The following is an 18,740-nucleotide window of genomic DNA, read 5'->3' on the forward strand; positions in this document are numbered from 1 at the left end:
GGGAACACAAAATGTTTCCACTATTATATTTAAGAAATGAATTCCTGACATTAATCTAAGTAATTTTTTATTCTCTCAGGCCTGTACCAGCAACATAGGCTGACGAAGATCAGAGATGACGGATCCAGTGAATGACAACTTTATTAGTAATTTGCTTCCTACTGCATGGTCCCACCTTCCCCTCTACTCCTCTTCCAAATTGAATCTTTGCAGATCAGTACCTGCTGAGAGCTAGCTAGGAACATCATTATTTGAGTTATCATCCAGTTCACCTTCTAGTGAAAGATCTCGGATCTCAGGGTTACGTCAAGTGGCAAGATCGATCTCCTAGAACCCATATAACCAGTCATCAATTCTGCTTCAATTAAAACTAATAAATTGAACTAATTAGAGAGGGTACAATGGTTTCAAACATTTCTTCGGTTCACTTAACAGATAAACTTTGAATAAAAACCAAAAGCACTGTGAATGTTGTAAATGAGAGACAAAAATATAAATTGCTGGAAAAGCTCATCAAGTCTGGCAGCATCTGTGGAGAGAAATCAGAGTTAACACCTCAGGACTCCCAGAGTAGGTAAATGGTCAGCGTGTTTTGTACACACCAGTTTATTCAAGACTTTGGGACCCATTGTCTGGCAGCATCTGTGAAGAAAAATCGGAGTAAATGTTTCAGATCTGGTGACCCTTCCATCCAAAACATTAACTCTGATTCTTCTTCACAGATGCTGCCATACCTGAAACTTTTCCAGCAGCTTCTGTTTTTGTTCCCGATTTACTGCATCCGCAGTTCTTTTAGTTTTTATGGAGACCCGTGGTTTCAGGTTGCTCAATCTTTTGTTGCCTCAGCCGGTCAAGAATCATTCATTTATTAGCCACTAGGTGGAGTGCTTCATGAGAATAGTGGCTTCCACTTATGTAGGAACATGGTCATTGTTCATTGCATGTTTATAACAGCTTACTCACTGCCAGTTGATTTTGAAGAGTCAACAACTAATGTGCTAAAAGAATTTGTGGCTTCAGTTATCAAGCTTTGATGGAGGAGAGCTCATTCCAACAGAAGTAAACCTTTATCGAATGAGAACTCAGCAACTGGAAGAATGAATAAACATTTCTGCAACGCCCTGTCTGGAAAAGATTGAGGGGGGGAAAGTGGTTTTGACATGGTGCTATAGAAATGATTACCCTGTTCCCCATTTGCAAAGACAAGGGAGAGTCTAAAAGTGGGTGTTTGGCATAAAATTTACTTAAATTTATGACTAATGAATGCTGATATAAGCAAATGTATGAGCTGCCCTTTAATTAGAATTTGACATTATAAAACTGTGAAACTGTGTGCTAAATATGTTTACATGATATTTAAGCTCTATGAAGAATGTAGCAGTATGAAAGCTGAAGTTATTTTAAGGGACCGAGTTGGAAACATGCCACCCAGTGCATTAATAAAGTGCAGTGCAAAAATAATACACAGAATGTGGAATGATTTCTGCGGTTTATATATAGTCAGGAGATCCTGGCAAATGTTCTTACAGCACATTTAATAAAGTTGTTGGAATGTCAAATTTTTAAATTTATATTATGTTTATCCATGTTCTTTTGAATAAGTATATAAACAGTGTGTTGGAGGGCTGTAATCCTGTTCAGGGTTTGGTTCACCGGCCCCGAAACGTTAACTCTGATTTTTTTTCTTCATAGATGCTGCCACAGCTGCTGAGCTTTTCCAGCAACTTCTGTTTTTGTTGCTGATTTACAACATCCGCAGTTCTTTCGGTTTTTATTCAGGGGTTCGGTTGATGTCCAAAATGAAAGAAGTGACGGGTAGGTATTTGCTGTTAAATATTGAGTCACACCTTTCTAACACTCAGCTGGTAGTTTTTGTAATTATATAAAATAATTTTAATGGCAGTAAGTTAATTTCATGTAAAAGCAAAATATTGTAAATGCTAGAAATCTGAAACAAAAACACTGGAATCACTGAGGAGACGAGCAGCATCTGGAGCGAGAAACCAAGAAGAACGTTTCCGGTTCATGATCATTCATCAGAACTGGAGACGAATAGAGATGTGTCAAATATTGAGCAAATACAGGGGCTGAGAAAGGATGAGGCAGGAAAGAATAAAAGAGAGGATCTGTGATAGGGTGGACAGCAGAAGAGATTAAAGACAAAAGGGACAATGGTGCAAGATTAAAGGAAATGTTAATTGGTCGTGCTTAAAAAAATATTTAGGGGGAGGCATCACTGGAAAAAGGGGCATCATCAGTAGCTATGATTCTTTAAAATACTGCCATATGATCATTTACATCTACTCAAACAGATGTGATCTCAGTGTAATATTTCATCCAAAACATGACACTTACAACTATGCAGCACCCCCTACGCAGTGCTGCACTAGAGGGAGAGCTGATATCTTTGTGCTTACCCCCTTATCCCAGTACCTTTGACTCAGGTGAGATTGCTACCAACCGAAACACATCGGTCCTATTTGATCTCTCGAAATTCCCTTTCCCCCTGTCTTCTAATTGTTAAACTTTCTATATTGGGTTGACGTTGACTTGAGTGCTCCAGTTTATACTTCCTATATCAACTGTGCATTGTTCATTGAAGCCTCTTCAGCCCAGTTGGTTACAGATTTATACAGTTGCTTTCCCTGTTCACATAGGTCCCTGATGCCATGTAGATGATACTATGTGACCTGGCTCTCTAATTACGGCTGTAATCATTACATAAACCAACAAAGAATGTGGGCAAATGTAAATGTAATGAATGCCAGTTATTTACTGCTGACCAGCACAAACAATCCCTTTAATCTGACATGTTTATGTCAGAGGTTTCATCCAACTTCATCTAACCGTATTACTTTATCCTTCTATTCCCATCTTTGTTACGTACCTTTCTAGCTTCCTCTTTAATCCGTCCAGGCTGTTTGCCTCAAATGTGCTATGGATGCTTGCTTTTCTGAAAGTCAGGGGCGGGAATGTTTAGTGATAACTGATGTGCCATCCACTTGTCAACCAATTAATTAAGAACCGATACGCAGAGAATGGGTGGGTTTTTCAGCCTATCACAGGCTTGGTAGTCGTGTCCTGAGTTGCCTGAAGTTGCTGGCTAATCAGATTATGGATTGAGGGCTATTCCTTAGTGAATTGAGAAGAAAGAGGTTAAGTGATTTTTATCTTGTTAGAGTGGGAGTCAAGGGAGAAGAGTGGATCAGGAATCTAGCTTTCAAAGGCTACCCTGTTGCCTTATTTCCAAATGCACCCCCCCCACCCCACCCCCACTGTGTTGGAGTAAATTGAGTATTTCCTTCTTTCCCAGTGACCAAGTAGGCAGTTTGCCTTGGTTTCCAAATTAGGAAACTGAGTAATTGGAGACGTGACAAATTTAGATCCTTAAGTAGCCATTAGTTTGTGGCAGCTTGAAAACCCTTTGTTGACCTCCTCAACCAGAGCTTAATTGGTGAGGTGGGGTAAAGGGAACAAATATCTCTCTAGTGCCAACTTGCCCAATTATTACCCCTTCTTGCCAGCCCTTTTGCTACCCTCAGGGAGAGGAAAATTCCATCCCGTGTTGTTGTGATTTCCACATCTAACCACTCTTTGGCTGGTAATAGGAGATTGCAAAGATCATGTCAATTATGATTTGAACAAACACTTTTTTCTCAGTAATGTCCATCAATGGCGTCAAACATTTTCCTCTGAATGGCATGATTTATTTATAAAAGCTGTGCTTGTAGCTCCCCTTTACCAAATTGCTCAGAAACTTAGCTGTCTAGAGCTATCACATGAGTAAAACCACATCCTACAGACTGTGTAATTAATTTAAGAACACAAGTAAGAAGCACTAGTTACTGTAAAGTAAATGTTCCTGATTATATTGGCAGAGTTTACATCTAATCAAGAATTAATCTGTGATTTCATGGAAAAGTTACCAAATCAAATTAGTCCAGGCATGACAGTTATTAGTTCTCCAGAATGAGTTCAGAAATAAATCATCTTAGTGTTTTCTGCTGCAATAACATTAATTGTTTCATTTACGTTATGGTCTTTATGTAGTGCTAAGAAGCCACAGTAGATGTCTTGAAGCAGGAATGCATCTGTTATTAGGAACACCACTGAGTTTCCTCAGCTTCCTCAATGAAATTTTGATTGGTCTCCAGAAATGCATAGAGTTTCTTGTTGTCACTAAGTTATTAGCAATTCATGATTGAGGCTTATCTTCACTACAACCTGTTGCTACAAAAGGCCATTGTCAGTGGTTTCAGCTTAGGAAGAACTGACAGGATACACTTTAAGTACCAGATTTTCGATCAAAATCGTTCAGTCTAATAACTATAAAGCTCCAATCATATTGCAGATACATTTTTAGCCAATAGTGGATCTTGGATTCAGAGTGCAAATAGCTGTAAGTACCCTGTATTAAAAAAGAAACTTGCATTTATATAGTACCTTTCACAATATCTGTATATCCCAGAGCACTTTATAACCAATTAACTACTTTTGTGTGGTTACTATTGTGGGTGTGTGTATATATAGGGCATAAAGTAGAAAGTCATTTCTACCTGTTATAGTGAAAGCAACCAATATCTGCTCTTACTGATTTTTCTACTTGCTTTAAATTCTCAGCAGCCATTGTCACATTACTTGATTTTTTTTTTGTTTTCTTTCGTGAACAGAATAAATTTTGTTACCCAAAGCTTCCTTTGAACTATAAGAACTCCTAAATCTGAAACAAATTTGGTTACACTGCATGCCTTCACTCACCTGCGTATTGAAGTTTGCAGGTTTGTTGGTTTGCTACAGGCAATCTATAGCTTTCCATGGGAGTAAACCAAAAACTGCATTTATCTCCACGTCATTATTTCTGTTCTTCACTCATTTAGTGAAAGGACTAAGAAATAATAACTAGGCCCCTGGGGAGAATGCAGGCCACAAAAAAATGGGGTCAGGGAGATGATGTAAGCAGCCTGCAGGCGGATTCTTCTCTACACACAGATCTGTGCACTATCCAGGTCTCACTGAAGGTAGACCTATTTATGCAAAGTGTTCAATTGCATTGTTTTTCATTAAAACAGCGAACAAATAAAATTGGATCTTCTTGATAGAAATTCAATATATGACAATTTATTTTTCCAGAAAGAAATTTTAAATAATATATGTACCTTGATTTATTGTAAAGGGGGGGCTTTTTACAGAAATCTATTTCTATGTGAACTACACTGGATATGGGCCTGTAAGATATACGTATCAGAAAGCTTTTGATCAACAATTAACATTAGAAATTGTTCCTCCAGCATCTGTGCTCAAATGTTATAGATGTTAAACACAACAGTTTACATACAACTTTATATGTATTTTGAGTGATTAATGAAAAATGTAAATCAGAACCCTCCCATATTTATATAAAAACATTTGATCCTTTGAGACCTGAAATTAATATTTTATAGTAGAGTGCATGGATATGAGATTCAATAATTCAATGCACAAGATAATTAAATATTGAGAATCTGCTTATTTTTGTTATTACTGAAACAAATGCAAATAAACAAACATGCTTTGCTTTGGTTTTGCACTTGTTATATGCTAAATTAATTGCAACAAACTTGCTGCACTCATCAAAGGATTTAGCTATTTATGCTGCTGATGAAGTAATTACATATATTTGACAGATGCAATGATTAATAGTTTGAGAACAACTCATAGCTATACTTTTTTTGGTATCCAGATTTCCTGTGCTAAATTTCACAAAGATGAAGCCTTCAAGTTTGGATTGCTTTGAGTCAGGCTTCATGCAGCAAATAAAGTAAATCTACTCTGTAATGTACATTTTAAGCAGGAACATGAATCACAATATCAAATGCAGTCCTGTAAGATATATGTTTCACAAAGCTTTTGATCAACAATTAACATTAGAAAGTTTTCCTCCAGCATCTGTGCTCGAAGATGTTAAACACAATGGTTTACATCCAACTTTATATGTATTTTGAGTGATTGGCAGCAATGAAAACTGTAAATCAAAACCCTCCCATATTTATATAAAAAACGGAGTCCTGAAATTCATATTTTATTTACAGCCAATTGTAAAATAGCTTTTCTATAATTTTCAATTTGTTGTTTCAATTTATCTGTTTTATGCACTGAGCTTTCCATGAAACTGTGAAATACTGCAAAAGGTTTCTTTTATTTAAGAAGCTAACAATAGTATTCGCGTAGGTCTTTGACAGAATCCTAAATCTTTGGCATCAGAGCATTATGCTTGAGCCAGTAACTTCACTCCAGTAGACGTGAACCCTTTGACACCGGCCCTTCAGTGAGTGAGAATGGTGGTACATTCCGTGAAGCAGCAATGATCGAGTATCAGCTGGTGCGTTCCCACTGACATACCGTCTTACTGTCTCTCCCTCACTTTGTAGGTGGAATAAGCCTTGCTGCTAGCCCCTGGGCCGGGAGGTTTAAGCAGATGCTGAGCTGTGGATAAACTGAGAGCGGGAGAAACTGCATTTGGAGCTGGAGTACAGTGCTGACATATTATTCAGTTACTGAGCTGAGCAGAAAAGTCATGGCTTCAAATTTTAATGACATTGTCAAGCAGGGATATGTGAAGATTCGTAGCAGACGCTTAGGGGTGAGCATTTTTCTTTAATGCTTTGTTCTTTACGTCAAAGCATTGTCTTTGTGTCAATATTTACAACGGAGTATATGTCATTAGTAAGAAGTGTAGCTCAGGTACTAGCTGTTAGAGTAGATTAGCAACGAGGGATTATATCCAGAGTTTATAATGATATCATAAGCACTGTACTTGTTTGGCTTTTTAATTTCATTGTGCAACATTATTGTACATTATAATAAGAAACATCCTTGAGGAACAGTTTTGATTATGGTTTTGGAAAAGTTACTCTTTATACTGCTTTTGTTATAATTTGAACATATAAGCTTAATTATTTGAAGACAGAAGGGTGTCCCAAAAAGAACATTGTTGAAATTAAGTAAGTAAAACATTATCTAGTGAGTGAAATGAAATGGTATGTGTAAAATTAATATTTATTTTACATTTGGTTGTAATCATTCAAAACAAATGGTTTTACTTCCAAGTCTGCGAAAGAGTAGAGTACAATGAAGGAAAGTTTCTTGTTCAAAATAAATAATGCTTTACAAGAGCATAATAATGAAATTGACTAATGAAATGATGGTACTGATTATTTCTCTTCACTTTTAAAATGTATTTAAAATTCATCATAGTGTACATTGTTTGAAGTTGCATCAGATTGTGGTATGTATTAAGTGGCAACACTGCAGCTGACTGTGCAATACGTCCTTTTATATCAATGTATTTGAAATGATTACTAAAATATTGTTCCTATTCATGTTTGGAAGAGCTTGCATCTATATTGTGTTTCCTGTATTGTGAATTATTGGCTACTTATAATGTTGATAAATCCCTGACATAATGAGATGAAGAAACCTTATATATATTAAGCAATCTCATTGAATGTCATTGATAAACATCATTTTATTTGGTTGAATAGCTCAAAGTTGAGTTAAGGTATCAAGTGAAGTTGAGATAACTTAAAGTTGCTTTGTTATAAAGAACTGTTTGACAATTTTTATTTTGCTTGATAAAGGAAAGATCATCATTTTTCTGGACCATGTACATGACCGTGTTTTATAGTAAACAATATTTGCTTTAGTTTACATCATTGTGTTGGATGATTGAAAGGAGGCATTGCAAACACTTTGCTATGAATACAGTGCTCTTTGAATGTATGGTGCATGGAATTGGGAGAACATGGGGGGGGTAGGGTTAAAAAAAAGAGTGCAAGTGGATGTGAAGTACGCAGGCAAAACACTGAAATAGTGGTCAATGCTCTGGAAAGATCATGCTATATCTGTCCTTGAGATCAAATAAAGAAACTGTAAGACACTAACACCCAGACAGCCTCCTGGGCTTAAGTGGTCTAATGCTAGCCTGTCTGCTTGTTCAGTTATAGCCACATTCTACTAAATTAGATTTGCACTTTTTTTATTAACTGTTAAGTGTTCAGACAGCACAGAATTTTTTGTCAGCTACTAACAACTTAAGGTTCTTTTGGATTGCATTTCAAATTTGTATAGTTTTTAAATGCTATTTGAGGTCACAGCCTAGACAAATAGGAGCAAAGTATCATCAATTATAGATGCCGTCAATGTGGAACCACAGAATTATTGCAGCATAGAAGGATGTCACGTGATCCTTCACTACCTGTGCCAGCTCTCCACAAGAGCAACTCAGCTAGTTCCAGCACCCTGCCTTGTCCCCTTAGCCTGGCATTCCTTCTGTTTTCCACACAATTACTCATATATCCCTGTTGAAAGTCATCATTGATTCTGCTTCCACCACACTGACAGGCTGAGGTTTTCAGATCCCAGGAACTCATTGCAAATTTGTTTTTTTGCCTCATTGTTACCTTTTTTGGCTCTTTTTGCCATTCTCCTTGCATTGATGTCCTCTGATTCCAGACCCTTTTATCAGTGGGATGCTTCTTGCTGTCCAGATCCCTCACTATTCTGAACATATATCTGACAGATCTCTAAGTTGAACAACTTCAGGTTCTCCAGCCAAGCTACATAACTGAAATTGCAAAGGCACCCCTTCTTCAGAACTATTCTTGTACATTTTGTTTCCTCACCCACTCTAATGTCTTCACGTCTTTCTTGAACTCTCCTCTTCAGAATTGGACAAAACACTCCACTTGAGGGCCAAATCAGTGTTTTATAAAAGTTAATATAACTTCTTTGCTTTTTGTAATCTATTCATCTATTTATAAAACTTAGTTTTTTTTCATGTGAAAGACACAGGTTTTTATGTGGTACCATTTCTGAACCACAGGAATGCCCCAAAACACTTTTTAATCACCAAAGTACTTTTGAAGTGCAGTCATTATTCTAAGCTAGGAAATATGGCAGCCAACATTAGCACATTGATGTTTATGGAAACTTGCTATGTGATAATGACCAGATAATCTGCCTTCATGATGTTAATTAAGTGATAGATATTGTCTAGCTCATCAGGAATAACTTCTGCCTTTTCAATGAAAATATGCCAAAGGATTTTTTATATCCACTAAGGAAGCAGAAGGAGCCTTGATTTAACATTTCATCAGAAAGGTGGTAACAGTGCAGAATACCCTCAGTGGTCCATTGGAATAGCCATTTTTAATATTAATAGTTAAATTCTTTAGTGGAGCTCGAACCCACAACCTAGTGATTCAGAGGCAAGTGTGTTATCAGCTGAGCAGCTACAACATAGGAACAAGAGTAGGCTATTTAGCCCCTTGAACCTGTTCTACTATTCAGTGAGATGATGCCTGATCTGTTTCCTAACTCCATGTACCTGCCTTAGATCACATCTTTCAATACCTTTGGTGAACAAAAAAAAACTCTCTCAGATTTAAAATTAACCACTGATCCTGCAGCCACTGCCATTGTGGAAGAGAGTTACAAACCTTCTCCACCCTTTGTGTCGAAATGCTTCCTAACATCTCTCCTTTATGGACTGTCCTTAACTCTCAGACTATGCCCCCTGGTTCTAGAATCCCCAACCAAAGGAAATAAATTATCGTTATGTATCCTGCCTTTTCATGACATGATCTTGAAAACTTTGATCAGATCACCCCTTAATCTTCTAAATCTTACAAAAAAAACCAAGTTTGTTTAATCTCTCCTCATAATTTAACCCCTGAGGTCCAGGTATCATTCTTGTAAACCTACGTTGTACTCCCTCCAAAAAATATATCCTTCCTAAGGTGTGGTACCCAGATCTGCTTGCAGTACTCCAAGTACAATGTAGACAGGGTTTTGTAATTTAACTTCTGCATCCTAGCACTCCAGTCATACAGATATAAAGCCAACATTCACTTAGCTTTCTTATTTTCTGCACCTGTTTGTGACATTTTAAAGATCTATGTACCTGAACCCCCCCCAGGCCCCTTTGGACATCCACTGTGTTTAACTTCATACCATCTGGATAGTACATTGATCTATCCTTTTTCAGTCTAAAATGGATAACCTAACACTGGCTTATATCTACCTCTGTTTTGAACATTCACTTAGTCTATCAATATCACATTATAATTTTATGCTATCATCTACATTGTCTACCATGCCATCTAACTTTGTGTCATCAGCAAATTTGAATATATGGCTTTCTATGCCATTATCCAAGTCATTAATAAATAATTTGAATAATTGAGGTCCTACCTGTAAAATGGAATTCTAGAACCGTGTTAACTTATTTTATGACCACATCGGGAGGGGATATCTCTTTTTTTCTCTTTTTAACCCCTTCTCAAACAGTCACACAAATATTTAATTTCCTTTTAAACTTACAGCTGTCACATTTCATTTGAAATATAACTAACTAGATCAAAATAAAGGAGATAAATTACAGAAGTTTCTGGAATGAAGGAAAGGGAAATTTTTATCACCTACTAGACTTAAAAAAAAAGGTAAAAACATGACATAAACCTTCACATGAATACCAGTAATAAACTTGAAAGGAAAGTTGGGAAATGTATCTAGTTCAGATCAGAAAGTAAAAGCAATTGGAACTTAAACATTTTTAGAGTCCATGAGGTTTGAGAATGAGGTCAAGTCCTGAGTGTTTATCTGTTTATCTCATTTCTTAAAGTTAACTGATATCCTTGTCAGTTAGTGGTGCTTTTCTAAGTTGCTTTTATCATTGGACGTTGACTTTGAGATTCAAACAGCGAGCTGGAGTATGTATTCCTGTTCTTACTTTTTCTCATGTCCCTCTGTAGCTCAAGAACAGCTATTGGAATATAGTTCAGTGCTCTAGAGTCCAATTCTGATGTCTTTTTCAAGAGTGATGATCTGCAAGTGCCTTTCATCCCCACATACTTTCCATATAGGTGTGCATCAAATGGGAGATATAGGTCGGAGTTTCAGTATTGTTTAATACTGAGGTCAATTTCACTTCACTTGGTGATTTCGTGAGCTTGTTTCAGCCAGGTCAAGAGGAGACAGCAGCTATTTTAGGTTAGTAATGGCCCTTTTTAAAAGTCACTTCAGCCCACAAAGGACTCTGGTATTAAAGTAAGATCATTGAAGCTGAATATTGATAATCTAAGTTTACCATTATCACAATGCCTCCCAACCACAAAGTACAGATGCAGAGAATACTTTGCCTTTGCGTTTGCAGTGAGTGTTCTCATATCGGATCAATATGAAATAGTAATGCAAACATGGAATCCTCATTCGCTCTCTTCATTGTAACCTGGTTTCAAAACCTGCTTTGGGATTGGCAGGTGGACTTATTCATCAAGCTGCACCATGTCCCAAATTCTTAACCCTTCACTGCTCAGATTTATAATCCATTGAAAACTTTTTTTTTTACCAAATTTGACTTCTAGGATGTTGGTGGGTTTGTCTCCTACAGGAGTACCTGGATTTCCATCTTGCATCTTGTGGTCATTTACCTGCCATGAACCTAGTTTGACTGGTTGGGGTTTGAGACTTGGTTCTGACCTTTTTGACCTCCCTGTGGATAGTTCTGTGTTTAATTCCCTGTATTGCACCTGTGGCCTCCGCAGTGATGTCTACTTGGGGGTATGTTCCATTCCCTTTTCCATTTGTTTTGGGAATGAGTTTTCCACAAACGTTTTCTATTTTTATTGGAAGACTTCTGCCATCAGGCTCCACTACCTGTGACTGTTGCAGTAAATGAGGCTTCGGTTCTGCACTTGTTGCCTTTTATATGGCTATTGGCCTAGCTTTGGCCCTTTTTCAGTTCTTCATGACCTGTCCTGATTATTTCTGATGTATCTGGCTGGACTTCAGCCCCTGTCTAATTTGAATGACCCTAACTGGGCAATCTCAAACCATAGGGTTTTACTGCCCCTGTAGAGCTTCAGAAACTATCTCTATTCCTTGCCTCTGTCACTTTCCACTAGTTTAATCAGATAGACCCTTCTTTAGTAACTCTAAGCCTCATGAATTTTGGCCCCATTGGGTTTCTGAACCTTTGTTTCCAGCTTTCTTGTTTGCTGCTGTTTCTTCCTCCAGCCTCCCTGTTCTCTCTCTGTCCTTTTCTGCTTGAGGTGTATATCTTGCCACCAGCCAAATCATTCTCAAACAAAATATTTATTTTTGGCCTCAGCAAGCTTGGGATGACCTCCACTGTTGCCAGACCCACAAAAGTTCACTGAGAAAATTGTAACCAATGCCACCTCATTACCCTTCACCATGAGCCGTTTTATCAGCACTCCAGAATGTAATTTCCTACTAGGGGGAGAATCTTGTATTTCTGCGAAGCGGAAAGTTTTGTGAGGTAATGTGAATTCTCTTTCTGGTTTTATTTTAAAGCAGCCAGGGCCCACCATTCCTTTTGGTAAATACACCTGACAGCTGTCCCGATCCACAGTCATGCCTGAGCAGACACTGACATCTTTAGTGCTAGATACACTGATCATGCAGCTTGAGTTTCTGGAAAATATTGGAGATTCCTGCAATTGTAGCACCTGGGGCAGCTTCTCACCTTTCTCCTATTCTGACCTCTCCTCTCCTATTCTGATTTCTATGCCTTGTTCTCTCTTCTCTTTAGCTTGTCACAATGCACATATTCGTCAGAGATAACAAAGTGTAGAGCTGGATGAACACAACAGGCCAAGCAGCATCAGAGGAGCAGGAAAACTGACGTTTCGGGTCTGGACCCTTCTTCAGAAAAGGGGGAGGGGGAGGGGATTCTGAAATAGAGAGGGGGAGGCGGGTGGAAGATGGATAAAGGAGCAGATAGGTGGAGAGAAGACAGACAGGTCAAAGAGGCGGGGTTGGAGCCAGTAAAGGTGAGTGTAGGTGGGGAGTTAGGGTGGGGGTAGGTCAGTCAAAGGAAGACAGACAGGTCAAGGAGGCGGGGATGAGGCTGGTACAGAGGAGGTGGGGGTGGGGGTTGAGGTGGGAGGACCGGATAGATGGGAGGAAGGATGGACAGGTCAGGGAGGCGGGGATGAGCTGGGCTGGTTTTGGGATGCGGTCGGGGCGGGGAGATTTTGAAGCTTGTGAAGTCCACATTGATACCATTGGGCTGCAGGGTTCCCAAGCCAAATATGAGGTGCTGTTCCTGCAACCTTCGGGTGGCATTGTTGTGGCACTGGAGGAGGCCCAGGATGGACATGTTGTCCAAGGAGTGGGAGGGGGAGTTGAAATGGTTCACGACTGGGAGATGCAGTTTGTCGCGAACAGAGTGTAGGTGTTCCGCAAAGCGGTCCCCAAGCCTCCGCTTGGTTTCCCCGATGTAGACGAGGCTACAACGGGAACAGCGGATGCAGTATACCACATTAGCAGATGTGCAGGCGAACGTCTGCTTGATGTGGAAGGTCTTCTGGGGGCATGGAATGGGGGTGAGGGGGGAGGTGTAGGGGCAGGTGTAGCACTTCCTGCGGTTGCAGGGAAAAGTGCCGGGTGTGGTGGGGCTGGAGCGGAGTGTGGAGTGGACAAGGGAGTCACAGAGAGAGTGGTCCTTCCGGAAAGCAGATAAGGGTGGGGAGGGAAAAATGTCTTTGGTGGTGGGGTCGGATTGTAGATGGCGGAAGTGTCGGAGGATGATGCGTTGAATCCGGAGGTTGGTGAGGTGGTACGTGAGGACTAGGGGGATTCTGTTTTGGTTGTTATTGCAGGGAGGGGGTATGAGGGATGAGTTGCGGGAAATGCGGGAGACCCGGTCGAGGGCGTTTTTGACCACTGTGGAGGGGAAGTTGCGGTCCTTGAAAAACAATGACATCTGGGATGTCGGGGAGTGGAATGCCTCATCTCAGGAGCAGACGCGGCGGAGGCGAAGGAATTGGGAATAGGGGATAGCATTTTTGCAGGAAGGTGGGTGAGAGGAGGTATATCCTAGGCAGCTTGAAATGGATATCGGTTTCCAAGTGGTTGCCAGAGATGGAAACAGAGGTCCAGGAAGGAGAGAGAGAGGTATCGGAGATGGTCCAGGTTAACTTAAGGTTGGGATGGAAGGTGTTAGTGAAGTGGATGAACTGTTCGAGTTTCTTGAGGCGGCGCCAATACAGTCATCGATATAACGGAGGAAGAGGTGGGGGATAGGGCCAGTATAGCTTCGGAAGAGGGATTGTTCCACGTATCCTACAAAGATACAGACATAGCTTGGGCCCATGCGGGTACCAATGGCCAACCGCTTTTGTCTGTAGGAAGTGGGAGGAATTGAAGGAGAAGTTAAGGGTGAGGACGAGTTCAGCTAAGCTGACAAGGGTGTCAGTGGAGGGGGACTGGTCGGGCCTGCGGGAGAGGAAGAAACAGAGGGCCTTTAGGCCATCTGCATGGGGAATGCAAGTATATAGGGACTGGAAGTGGTGAAAATGAGGTGTTGGGGATCAGGGAATCGGAAGTTTTGGAGGAGGTGGAGGGTGTGGGTGGTGTCACGGACATAGGTGGGAGGTCATGGACCAAGGGGGAGAAAATGGAGTCGAGGTAAGTGGAGATAAGTTCGGTGGGGCAGGAGCAGGTGGAGACAATGGGTCGACCAGGGCAGTCAGGTTTGTGGATTTTGGGAAGGAAATAGAAACGGGCAGTGTGGGGTTGGGGAACGATGTGGTTGGAGGCTGTGGGTGGGAGGTCACCTGAAATGATGAGGTTGTGGATGGTCTGGGAGATGATGTTTTGGTGGTCGGGGGTGGGTCATGATCAAGTGGGCGGTAGGAGGAGGTGTCAGAGAGTTGGCGCCTGGCCTCTGCGATGTAGAGGTCAGTGCGCCATACTACAACTGCGTCCCCCTTGTCCGCGGGTTTTGTGGTGAGGGTGAGGTTAGGGTTGGAGCGGAGGGAGCGGAGTGCTGCACGTTCTGTGGGGGAGAGGTTGGAGTGGGTGAGAGGGGTGGAGAGGTTGAGGGGATTGATGTCACGACGGCAGTTGGAGATGAAGGGATCGAAGGAGGGTAGGAGGCCTTGGGGTGGTGTCCAGGAGGCAGAGTGTGTTGGAGGTGGGAGAAGGGGTCAGTAGAGGGAGGGTTAGGCTCACGATTAATTTAGCGATTATTCATCAGTCAGCTTTGTTCTCTGTCTGGGCCCTGGTACTCTCTATCTTTCACACCACATGAATCCAAATTGTAAACTGTGTTTAGTTTTTAAACACCTTCAGGAGAATTAACTCTGTAGCCTTTTGGAGATGGCCTCAATTTTAAGGTGCCTCTATCCAATGATCAAAAGCACGCTGCTCAAGTTCAACTTCCTGCTGTCTCTGGTCAGGTCATTTCTAAAGATTATGGAAATTTTGTCTGCATGCTTCTGGCCCCTGCTGGCACACGTTTTACAAGTCCTTTTGAGAGATAGTAAGAACTGCTGATGGTGGAGTCAGAGGCAGCATCAGAGGAGCAGGCAAGTTGACATTTTGTGTCGGGACTCTTCTTCAGAAATGGGCTGCACCCAATGTGGCCTACTCTACACCCTTCTGAGGAAGGGTCCCGACCCGAAACGTCAAATTTCCTCTCCTCTGCAGTCTGGCCTGCTGTGTTCCTCCAGCTCCACACTGTTAAAAATCCTTTGGCTGTGTCATAGTCAATGGCTGTCTCCTTAGGTTCAAGGGTTTATACTTTGTGAGTTTGCCTATTAGCCTATTCTGTAATAGCAGTGCTGATCCATGAATTGGCCATTTTAATTGCTGTTCTCATGTTTCAAATGAAATAAAGAGGGTGTCTACCTCTTCCACATAAAACCAAAAGATTAAATGTGCAACTTTCATTGGAATTATTGCCCTTCCCTTCCTGAAATTCTCCATCTAGCCCTGACCTGAAATTCTCGCTATTTTCTGTTGGAATTCTATTCCTAATTTAGCTTTAGTTTACCTTTATTTAATTTACCTCTAATTGCCTAACTATTCCTTTTAATTCTTCTAAGGACAGGTGTTTAGCTTTTCATAATTTTGCTCACCCTTCTCCATGAAGATATTGATGTCAAATTTGGACATCTTAGCACTTTTTAAAATTAGAGGTGCAAGAAAACCTTTTTTGTACTTTCTTTACAGTATTTTGAAAAGTTTTCAGAGAAACAGTTTGTTTCATAAACCCAATTTTTTCATAGTGCAATTGCAACCCATTGAATCATGAGCTCCTGAATTTGTTATGACGAGGTGAGCAGGGGAAAATCGCTTCTCTTTAACCGCCTCTCGATTGGTCACACACAGTTAATTTATTTTTAGCAGGCAGCCATCACATTTAAATTAAGCATAATTAGCTAGATCAAAATGAAGGAGCCAAATTAGAAGGGTTATTTGTGTAAAATAACTAACATTGCACTTACTGACCAACAACCCCCAGAAAAAAACACTATTAAACCCACCCAGACACAGATGATAATTTAACAAGTAGGAGGAAATCTAGTAATGACAAGCGCAAAAGGCAATTGCAGTTTAACATTCTTAGCATCTTTGAATTCTTGATAATGACCTGAGGCCTGACAGCTTAGCTGATGAATCGTTTCATTACCAGTAGTGAAACTTGCTAATATCGTTGAGTTCTCGGTGAATAGCTGTTTTTTCAAGTTACTTTTTTTCACCAGTCACTGGTTTAGAGCTTGAGAGAGAGAACTTGTCTTCTATTTCTTGATGACTAATCCATTTTTTTTAATCTCCTGTGTTGCTCAAAAGCAGCTGTTGAAATATAGTGCAGTATATATTCCAAAGTCTTATTCTGTAGTCCTTTTTCAAGTTGGATGATATACAGGTGACTTATGGCCCAATAATTAACCTCTAGAAAGAGGTAAATCAACCAAGAGACACAGAACTGAGTTTCGCTGCCTGTTATAACAATTCTAATTTTGGCTCAGACTGACCTTTGTGCAAATGGCAAGTTTTAATCTATCTCCTGATTCTCACCACATGTCCATAATCAGATTGTTGTTTAATTTTTCCCTTTATGAACAGAGATGCTGTACTTCCCCACTCCCTCTGCTGAGAACTGTGACTTTGTAAGGATCACAACAACCCTGCGGTAAAGTTAATTCAAAACTAGGGCTTACTTCACATATAGTTGGGGCAGGAATAGATGAGAGAGTTTGTAACATAGGCACACTGGCAAATATACATGGAGAAACTGAATCCGCAAGGATAAAGAGATTATTTAATTATCAAAAACTGGAGTATAAATTAACTCAGTGATACTAGTTAATGAATATCCTCGCTTTTAAGATGGAGTCCAAAAGTTCACAGCTGGAGTTAGAAATCCACAATCCATTTGTGAAGGTGGTTGATAGACCTTCTGGAAACTGAGGAGGCTTGGCAGTTTCATCTCTTTGAAATTACTTTGACAGACCAGTGAAATGGGTTGAAGACTCAATAAAGCGCTATTATGAGGACGCTAAAACAAAGCTAAGTAAAATGAGCGAGATAAAGCAGATTAGATTAAGAGGTAAATAGAAATACAGTGACAGACTTTTAAGGGAGTATTTCAGAAAACCTATAGACACACGTTCCATTTGGAAAGAAAAATTCCAAACAGTTAACTTAAAATATAAGAATCGAATTTAAATAAACAGAATGCAATTGCACAAAGTTTGGTGGCAGATCAGAAGATTGAACACATTTTTAAAAATATAATTTTCTAAAGGACTAATAAGGAGGAAAATTTAGAATATGAGAGAAAGCAAGCTGAAGCATAAAAGAAACAGTAAGAGATTCAATAGATGGTAATAAGTAAAAATATTTAATAAAGGGAATATTGGTCCTGTACGAATTGAGTCCAGGGAATTAATAACGGAAAATTACCATCATTACCAGTCGCTTGCTAATGAGTATGTTTATCTATCTCGGAAATTCCGTGTCAGTGGTCAGGGGTTTTGTGGGTCCTCAAGTGACTGATGAGCCCAATCCTTGAGCTTTACTTCTGACCATAAATTTGACTTGTGTTTCTAAGAGATGGAGCTGGTCTTTGGCCTTGAGATCATTGGCATTCTTTTCTCCAATTCCTTTTCTGTACTTCCTCTTGATGCCAGGTGTTCTCAAAGAATTGTCGACTCATACAGGAATATCCTCCAAGTTGGTTTCTGCTGAACAAGAGTCTTCCATGTGTAGATACCGATGTTACATTTTTTGAAGGGAGCCTTCAGAGAGACTTTGAAATGTTTCCATTGTCCTCCTCTCATTTGAGTGCCTTTCTTGAGCAGGATAAAGAGGATTTGCTTTGGCAATTAGAGCTCAGGCATCCAAAGCATGTGGTTGGCCCAGCAGAGTTGGTTTTGGGTAATTATGTCCTCAATGTTAGTGCTGTTAGCTGCTTCAAGGATGCTAATGTTAGTACACAGTCCTCCCAGCTAATACAAAGTATCCATCTCAAACAACATTGAAGGTACTTCTCAAGAGCCTTGAGATGATGTCTATATGTAGTCCAAGCTTCAGAGCCATATAGAAGATTTGAACGGATGATGTAAGGAGATGTCAGATAAATTAAACAGTTACCTTTGCATTGGTCTTCATATTGAAGGATACAAGGAACATCTGAAATACAGCTATAAGTCAGGAACTGGAAAAGAGAGAAGCTCAGGAAAATGACAATCACAAAGGGAGTGGTACTAAGAAGATTGTTCGGACTGTGGAATGACAAGTCACTGAGTCATGATGAGTTTCATTCTAAGGCTTTGAAAGAAGTGGCTATTGAGATAGTTAGTTTCACTTTTTCAAAATTGTCTAGATTTGTGGAAGTTCCATTCGATTGTGAGATCCTTCAGTTAAAAAGTGAGGGAGGCACAAAG

General features: G+C 40.0%; 1 protein-coding gene across 1 annotated transcript in view; it reads left to right on the top strand.

Moving 5' to 3' along the window:
* The first annotated feature begins 1,753 nt into the window (after positions 1-1,753).
* The window catches only part of LOC109928729 (docking protein 5-like), a 394,735-nt gene continuing 377,748 nt past the window's right edge, over positions 1,754-18,740 (top strand). The window contains exons 1-2 of the mRNA XM_048608408.1: positions 1,754-1,815; positions 6,408-6,619. Of these exons, the coding sequence (XP_048464365.1) occupies positions 6,554-6,619 (66 nt within the window). The 5' untranslated portion in view covers positions 1,754-1,815; positions 6,408-6,553. The remainder of the gene's footprint in view (positions 1,816-6,407; positions 6,620-18,740) is intronic.

Source organism: Rhincodon typus, chromosome 19 (assembly GCF_021869965.1).
Source record: "Rhincodon typus isolate 14 chromosome 19, sRhiTyp1.1, whole genome shotgun sequence".
Taxonomy (NCBI): domain Eukaryota; kingdom Metazoa; phylum Chordata; class Chondrichthyes; order Orectolobiformes; family Rhincodontidae; genus Rhincodon; species Rhincodon typus.